Source organism: Choristoneura fumiferana, chromosome 17 (assembly GCF_025370935.1).
Source record: "Choristoneura fumiferana chromosome 17, NRCan_CFum_1, whole genome shotgun sequence".
NCBI classification, from domain to species: Eukaryota; Metazoa; Arthropoda; class Insecta; order Lepidoptera; family Tortricidae; genus Choristoneura; species Choristoneura fumiferana.
The window spans coordinates 2,286,072-2,295,454 of record NC_133488.1 but is presented as its reverse complement, the minus strand read 5'-3'; the positions used below and the strand labels follow the sequence as shown (position 1 = coordinate 2,295,454).

At 37.9% G+C, this 9,383-nt stretch overlaps 1 protein-coding gene across 1 annotated transcript; it reads right to left on the bottom strand.

The window, feature by feature from the left end:
* Nucleotides 1–1,196: 1,196 nt before the first annotated feature.
* LOC141436891 (odorant receptor Or1-like) lies at nt 1,197–8,392 on the bottom strand. The gene is made up of 8 exons (XM_074099990.1): nt 8,193–8,392; nt 6,721–6,934; nt 5,585–5,695; nt 4,710–4,908; nt 2,691–2,870; nt 2,283–2,387; nt 1,549–1,704; nt 1,197–1,283 (listed from the first exon to the last, which is right to left on the bottom strand). Exons 1-8 carry the CDS (start codon nt 8,341–8,343, stop codon nt 1,221–1,223), a joined length of 1,179 nt encoding a protein of 392 aa, XP_073956091.1. The 5' UTR covers nt 8,344–8,392; the 3' UTR covers nt 1,197–1,220.
* Nucleotides 8,393–9,383: the final 991 nt, after the last annotated feature.

Sequence of the window (9,383 nt, the reverse complement as noted above, 5' to 3'; positions counted from 1 at the left end):
CTTGTGATACAAGCGTCTGCCCCTGTCTATTCCTTGGCTTGAAGTCCGTAATCTAACTATCTATAAGACGTAGCTGCACGTGTAGTTCTTATTTGATTAAACTTCAGTTTGGTATCATCCTCAGTAGTACCGTCTTCGCAATAAGAGAACAACGTGTCGATGACCAAGGACTTTGACCTCATAAGGGCTCATAAAGTCCAATATATTCGCGGGAAGAAAAAACTGTCATCAACCTTTTTCACATATTCTGACTCTTCTAATGGTGCCACAATTTCCTCAGTGTCCAAAAACCCCGTCATGCTCTTTGGGGTGAATAACGGATATCTTACAACCTATTCTTTTCAGAAGAATCTACCCAAAAGTCTATTCCAATTGCCTTCTTTTCGTGCGCATCCAGCGTGCCTACCTCTCATATTAAGTTCTCAGTCCAATGTGCTCCCATTTCTACACCCAATTCATATATTTCAGCCCTTTCTTTCCCATCTTTTATCTATCCTGTGGCATATTACGTGGCTCCTACAGCCAGCCTGTCTTTGTGTGTCTTGCAACACATGATCATGTCTTCATCCTATAACTTACCGTCAAAATCATTCTGTCTAGCATCCGTACGAACCACCTATTTATTTTACGCAATATATAAGAGTTTTACTATCGGAATCACACAATAATCAGGGTTTTAGTGTGTGGCTATGACGCGTCGTCCACGCCTCCGTTTCGTGAGTGCAAAGATACCATTTATATAGACGACTTTATCGCGGATTTGCCTTCTTAGATTATCTTCTGCTTTGTCAGGATTTCTAAGTAGGTAAATGTTATCATTATCATAATCGACTGTATTAATTGTACTTATATTTAATGTAATTGCTTTAATTGGCTTAGCCGGTTCTGTTCGTTGATTATACATTGATATTTCCGTCCCAATCAAAATTTTGGGAATCCATTTTTTTGCCGTATTGTTAATAGACTAACATAACCGTTTTAATGATTCACGGTTAATTAAATTAGACGGAGTATACGGAGTTCTGTCGAAATATCGAAAGCCTGATAAAATTAATGACGGTCTACATTCCGTTGAAAATACGTGTAAAATATATTCCTAGGAAAGGAAGTGGAAAAGGATGAGAAAACCATTGAAAGTAAAATACCCAATATGTAAGTGTTTTAACACATATTATTATTGTAATATTCTAGTAATTAGTGTTATTGGGTGCAGTGTTGAATTAGTCTTTACTTTCCTCGGCTTGCTGCAGCACCGTAAACAAAGAATATGAAGTTTTGACGATCTGAAATAAAATATAACTTATTAACGAACCATTATTTGTCGAAGAACTTCAGATGACAACACAACACAACCATTGTATTGACAATGAGTCGTTATTTTCATTTTATCATAATAATCTATATACGTCCCACATGGTACAGGACTCCTTTTAGAATAAGAGGACTCATAATGAGGGTCATTTATGGAACACCACATTTTAGGCAATCCAGGAAACAAGTACATCAAGAAAGTTAACAAAAATAATCTCATAGGACTCATTATCTTACAGCCATGAAGGAGGTAAGCGAGAGTGTGGTAAAACCGCCGGCGGTGAGGCGCGCGGCGCGGCGCGTGCGCTCCATCAGCACCAACAAACCGCGCCGCAGCCGCGTCGAGCACGAGTACCAGGGACAAGCATACGCAGCTCCCGCTATTTCAATACTCTGTGGACAGTGGATAGTTTTCAGATGGACGTAATAGTTTTTACAAGCTTTTCTTTAGCTTGCCCTGTTTGTTTATTTATTGATTTGTTTGTTTGGGTCAAATCTTGGAAGCTGAACTTAACCCACTTCCAGTGGTCCGATCGACTTGAAATTTGGCATACTCATGTAAATCTGGTGACAATACAATAATCTGGTAGTGACATCCTGGTAGTCCAGCCAGGATCGTCTCCGCAGAACGGAACTCCTCAACAGTTAATGGCATCGACTTGAAATTTGGTACGGAAATGTAGTTTGAATGACAATGCAAAAACAATCAACAAAAAGTACAGCCAGCAAAAAGCTTGTATTAAATATGTAATTTTTAACAAAAAACTTATTTCGTTTGAAACTAGATGGCGCTAGGAGTCCGCCACAAGTAGGGTTGGTAAACCTTTTCTTACATAGCAAATATTATCTAAATTCGTCAAGCCGTTTTAACTTGAAAGAGTAAAAATGACTATGTGCATGTATGTATGTGTATTGCATACGCAGAACCCAGGTCACACAATCTTTCGCAATAATAATGTACTTTAGCTTACCTCCTCTGAAAGCTGGTTGCCTTGATAACAGTACAGGAATACTTGGAACGTCATGTTTAGGAGATACGTCCCCATAGAAAACAGCCGGACTAAATTTCCTGTTTGCTACAAAAAAAAAAGTTCACTTTTCAGTTTTTCTATAGTTTCTCCGAATTTCATACGCAATAATGTATCAATTTCCTTCATTTGTCCTAAAACAAATTATTTCTGATGTGGATGGTAGGTATTTCTTTCAGAATGGTTTTTATAGTAACCAAACCTTAATTCAATACATTGTATAAGATGGCATTTCAAAAATCCCCAAAATAGCACGATGTATTGTAATGACAAATGAAATTATGGGAAACCATGTAATATAACATTTGACCACATATTTTACTCATAAACATCATCATATTGTAAACTTACAGCGGCCAATTGAAACGCCGTCACACAAATAATAACCATGGATACCAAGAACTGAGCAAAGATAGGAGCTGAGAAGCAGTCCTGCAGCAGCGAAGATGCCTCCAGCGCCGCCTGGTGTTGTCGCACGATATTTCGCAGTCGAGACCAGACTGTCTTCTCTTGCTCAGAAGATAGCATACCCTGTAGAGAATAACACCATCTAGTGAGAGCAACAAGAACAAATTGTGTTCAGAGCCATCTATGAGAGGGTTTAACGAAACTTGTAGTAAATACGAAAGCCAAGGGGCTTATGGTTGTCATATTGGTTTTCTTTCTCATTAGCTAATGAGTTTTAACTGAAAAAACTTACAAGGCAAACCTTTCTTAGAAGCTACGAAAATCTCCAACATCTCTTTTTTCCAACAGTTTGAAAGTCCTTTACCTTTTACCCCGTCAGCGACATCTAGCGAAACTAGTGTGTAACTGTTCATTTCTTTTGCGACTACTACTGCTTCATCTTTGGCGGACTATACAAGGTTCCTACAATCATAAAAGATGGCGCTAAAATCTAAAATGAAATAACAAGGATTTACTGTCATTCGGTGCAAATGGAAAATAGGCAACTCGAAACAAGGAAAACAAACATCAACAAGGACAATTGTCCATCCTGAATATCGTCGAAAATGGAACTTTGTCCTATGGTAAAATTGATAAATACGATGTACTTATGCTGAAAAAAAACGACCAATTTTAGGTATTTACGTACACTCAGAAATATATGACAAATTATAAATAATTTGTTTTGGGCCTACATATTAAGTTAAGACTTGATTTAGACAATATTCACTTTTCACTTATTATTTATTTGATTTTGCTCCTAATTTATAATTGACAATTGACAATATTCCATTTGGGTTTAATTATTTTACAACAAAAATAAATTTGGTTATAAATATTTTTCAGCACAATTATACTTCGACTAAATTCACTTTAGTTGATATTAATTTTGGTCCAAATTCAAAATGTTCAATTCAAGTAGACGACTTTCCATTTGCACCGAAGGTCAGTAAATCCTACTAATAACTATTTTTACAGCTTTATCCACGGAATCCGTATTTTTGGTTTGCATTTAATCCGAATTAGGCAGAAAACTTGTTTGTTCTTCTGATAATAATTTAGAAAACCGGATAACGTAATAGTTAGGGGCCGTGTTTGCAAAACTATAGAGTCTAGAGTCGAATCCGGTAAGAGCAAACACTTTTATTAAGAATACGAATGTCTGCGAGCGATTGATGGGTTTTAAATGAGTTTATAGTAAGTAGGTATTTAACTATTTATAATATGAGAGAGAGAGGGAGAGAGAGAGAAAGAGAGAGAGAGACATTTATTTACACATAATCGATACACATAAAAATACATTAGATGGAAAAAAAATAAAAATAACATTCCTGATTAAAGACAGTACAATAAGTGTAAGTTTTCGGTTAGAAAATACGTCTCGATCGCGTTCGCGTAAAATCTCAATTTGTATGGAAACACGAACATCGCAAACTTTTCGCTAGAGGCGCTGTTCGTGTTTCCATACAAATTGAGATTTTAACGCGAACGCGATCGAGACGTATTTTCTAACCGAAAACTTACACTAAGGGCACTGGATGGGAACACAGCCCGGCCCATCGCAAACCCGTTCACGATAAGTACCATCAATATGTGGTTATCCATGGCTTAGTACCTGCATCCTGCTTGTGTTGCAGATGTTTATGGGTGGTGGTGATCTCTTACCATCAGGAGACCCACTTGCTCCTTTGCCATCCAGTCGAATAAAAAAAAAGCTTTGCTTAGTTTGGATTAATACATGAATCTTATATAACATACAGAGAACTCAGATAAAATATACCTGAAATTGGCCCACCGTTGGATATAGGCCTCCTTCATATCCTCCATGTAGTCTCACAAAAAATACAAATACCTTAATTACTACTTACTTACCTTTCTATACCTTAATTATCCCACTATACGAAAGTGATATGGCAAAGTTACCTGCTCGTTCGGCACCAGGTCATCACAAAGTGTCCTCAGCTCAAGTCCAAGCAATCGCAGTCTACAGCGGCACTGGGCAATCAAGGTTGTCACCAGAGTATCTTTGCCCACGTTCAGGTAAGCTGCTATGAAGAGAGCCACCACTTGATGCACGTAGGTCAGCTCATAGGCCGGGGATTTTGATGTATCGTAGGGATACCTGGGATTAGGGTTTCAAACTACTTATAATAATTGAATGAAATATAAAGGAATACAGACACTTTTTAGTGCATACCGTAAACTGCTTCAACTTTGCCTTCTGGCCCCAACATTGCCTGATTCGATTTAGAGTCGATAACTTAGCACTCTTATAGGTTTTAAACTTTTATGTACACGGGAATTATTATTACGGGGGGATAAAAGTTTAAAAACCTAGAAGGGTGCTAGTTATCGACTCTAAATTGAATCAGGCAATGTTGGGGCCAGAGGGCAAAGTTGAAGCAGTTCACGGTACTATGCAAAATATATAATGTCGTTACCATTGTTTAATGGCCAGTGATGGCCGTGGTCAATAATTTCTCGGCAGAGCTAACGGTAGCTTTGACTATGCAGATAGTTAATATATCCATTCATCATTGTTAGTCAGTTTCATGAGAGGCTTTCTTTTTTTTTTAATCTTACACCACAGTCAATAAACATAATTTTATGGAGTAAATTTTATTATTACCGTTTCAGCAAATATTATTAATAGAGTACCAACGCTGACTCCGTTGGATCGAAATTTTTGCGACTTGTCCTTCCGTTGTAGAACCGTGGGATGCTAATGACTTTCGACCTGAGCGGGCGAAATGCTCGAATATTCGCCCACTGCCATGACGATCTACCTTAGAACTTACCAAGCTCTTAAAGGCAGTTGATTTTTTTCTGCGCTGCTTGCCCAGCCCGCGACTGTCACCGTCGTCAGACAGAAGTATAGCAGTTGTTGCAGACTCGTTTCTCGGTTACAACTCGAAACAAGTATTAAATAATAGTACATTGTGTCTTAAGGGCGGTAAATAAGGAATTACGAACGAGCGTCTATTAGTAGCCCGAAGTCGAAGACTGAGGGGCTTTAATGAGTCGATGTTCGTGATTCTAGTACCGCCCGTGCGACATACAATGTTTTTCATCACATTTGCGAGTAAAATTGTATATTTGTAAAAGAAAAAACTAATACTTTTTTCAAAAATAGCCGATACCGCTTACTGCGCTCTTGGCAGCGCCATCTGTCCGCCGGCCTCCCGCTCCGCAGCATGTGCATGGCGTGCGTGTGCAGCGCGCGCAAGGAGCAGCAGCACACCATGCAGTAACAAACTCATGCGACCGACCTTGGGCTTCATGATATGAAAATTAGTACGGGCAATGACTCATTTACCGACCACGGGTTTCACGACAAGCACATTAAGGGTCGAGGGTTTTATTTGGGGGGTTGCAACCAAGGTAGCTTGCGTGTAATGACACTGTTTACGAGCAAGTGTGATGAAAATATATTAAAATCGAAAAGACAAAGAAGAATTGTCATTGCGACACCAACTAGCCCTCTCAGGTTGGCGCTCTTCACTTCGACACCGATGTTGTAAAATAAACCTAACCTAAACTAAACTAAATTTATAGTTGTGTATTTTTACAAGATTTTTCATCATTTTCATTTAGTTTCAACTCTGTCCTGAGGCCGTATTGCTAACGTTTTTGACGCTCGCAATCGCAATCAAATGACAGTTTTTGTATGCGAAATCTGTCATTTGATTGCGAGCGCGAGCGTCAGAAACACGTTAGGCAATACGGCCTTAGGTTTTTTTATGTCTATCGGTAACCAAATCCAAGTTAAAGTTAACCCACTTCTATAGTGGCCGGATTGACTTGAAATTTGGTATACATATGTAAATTTGATGACACTGCGAGTACAGTCAACAAAAAGTACAGTTAGCAAAAGTTTGTACTATTTTTTCAACAGAAACTTATTACAAATTCCCGTCCTATCTTTTACATTTACCTCTGAACAATTTCCCTGCCCCTCCCCTCCTCGCCCCGCAGCATCTGGTCAGCATCAGCAATGATGCCGCCGACTGTGCGCCGGCGCACCACCACGCTCGCGATCTTCGTCGCCTGCGCGAGGTTCGTGAACAAAAGGAACGCCGTGCCGGTCATCAGGGGCAGGTTGCCCCAAATCATGAACATGTCCACAACTTGGATGATAAGGTAGGTTCCTGGAAGTTTATTTATACAGAATGTTAATTAATTAACTGAACACCGCAGACACCCCAAAACATATGATTTTAAGTGAGATTGCATTTATTTCTGAATACCTTAATTATTTCAGAAAATATTCATGTGTTTTCTACGAGTACGTCAGTAATTCTACTTGACTTCTAACTCTACACCAACTCTAGACGCATAAGTAGTAAGTATTTCTTATTCGCGCTCTCTTTGCGCTTTCATGTTTTTCAAACGTTTTTAGAAAAAATCAAACTGACAGCCAAATGGCCAGTATTAAATTATCTAAATAGTATGCACCCTTGCTGAAACATTTAATTGGCGATGTTGCATTTTTGTAACTTTTACCCCCTTATTCATAAACGACAATCAAACCTATTTTCGTTAAAATGCCGCTAAAATTCGTTTGTCCTTATCTGTCACTTCGACATTTGTATTTGTTAGAAAGGGACAAAGCATTTGTTAGTTAACATAGGCTTGTTAAGTTTTATGAATAAGGGGGTTAGACTGTGCACAATAAGAAAGGGATTAAAAAAAACACAAACACTGTACACTATATTTTAGTCTCTTAGCTATGTTTGTATTTGTTTTGTGTGACTTTCCGTAATTTCACTCATCTGTGGCCCGGCGGAAGACCAGTGCTGGTTTTCAACCAGCGATATGCTGAGCCGGGACCTTTTTATAGCGACAACACTTCTTATTATTATTTTTCCTAACCTGTGTAATGTGTTACTGCTGTTATAAATAAATTATTTTCTTTCTTTCTTTCTTTCTTTCTTTCAAACACAACCTGATTTAAAACATAGTGTAATCGATTCCAATCACGATTCTGAGCAAATTACTTTCCGGTTTTCAGTTATTTAATGAACACCTTATTATAAACGCCATGAACTTATTTTTAAGAATAATTTATTGAATCAGGCGTTACTATGCGGAGGTCCATATCAATAACTAACCATGAACTAACACAATAACTAAATCTAATAAGTGTAGTGTGCTGGTGGTATTTTTTCTAGGTATTTAACGTCCTGCCTGATTTGGTCATATCCCTTAGATTAGAGATTTGTTCAAATCCCTGTTTTGGCCATTTCCTTACGACGTATACAGTTGATTAATTCAAATGGTTCAATATGGAGAAGTCATAAACTATGCGAGATAGCGAAATCTGTTCTTAGGAACCATGGCGTCGATTTTAGATTTAATAAAAATGATTTGTTTTTTTTTTATTTATTAAAAACCTTTGGTTCTTACCCAAAAGAAACATAAATGAAATGAAGGCGTAGCAATTATATAGAAAACGCTTTTCCCAACTCAGCCCATCGGGCACCCAAAAGCCGAATACCTTCAACGCAGTTAGCGACAAACTGACAGACAGATTTACATTACTTTCGAAAAATTTCATTTTATCTACTTATTTTCTTTGAGAGAAAACAGCGACAGGACTGAACTAGATTAAATTTGAACTGAAAATGTAGAGCTTTTCTTTGTGATGCTTGATTACAAATTTCAGTGGTCAATAACATTTTTAAGGTGATTTGAAGTAGTTCTTCCCAGAAATTACATTGTCAATTCTCATGCTCGTAAACTTTGTATTCTTATTATTTATGCCGGATGTAGGTAACATAAAATATTTTTTATGCTCTATTGCATAAAGTAATATCTTCATCTAAAACCAAGATAATCAGACACTAACAGCCACGAACAACTTTAAAAAATAAAATTATAATATTATATTTTTTATTTCATGTTAAAACAAGACAATTTTAAAAAGTTATAGTAACAGTAATGCATTAAAAATAAAAGGTGAAAGCACATTTATTTGCACTGTTGCTGTTTATCCTCGCAATGGAACTGAAAAGCAAAGTGTGTTTATAAAACTCCTATCAGGGTTCCGTTTTTGTCAGCTGAGGTACGGAACCCTAAAAAGGTGCAGGTGGTAGGACCTTGTGCAAGGTCCGCCCGGATTACTACCACCATCTTGCTCGCTAATCCTGCCGTGAAGCAGCAGTGCTTGCACTGTTGTGTTTCGGCGTGGAGAGTAAGACACCCAGTGAAATTACTGGCACGTGATGTATACCATCTTAGGCCTCTAGGTTGGCAACGCATCTGCAATACCCCTGGTGTTGCAGATGTTTATGGGCGGTGGTGATCTCTTACCATCAGGAGACTCACTTGCTCGTTTGCTATCCAGTCGAATAAAAAAAAAAGAATAAGAATGAAAATGTTGGCTACCCCTGCTAACTTGATAATTGCAGGGCTGACCACACAGCACACACAATTATGATATTACTATAACCATTGGCTTTGTCTGTTTTGGTTTCGAATATACGATTGCCGTAGCCAAAGCGACTCAATAATTACTATGGTTAATTAATTTAGCTTCTCTAAATGTCTTAGACTAGACGTCATGTCATAAATTCATGTCTGTAAAAAAATGCAAAA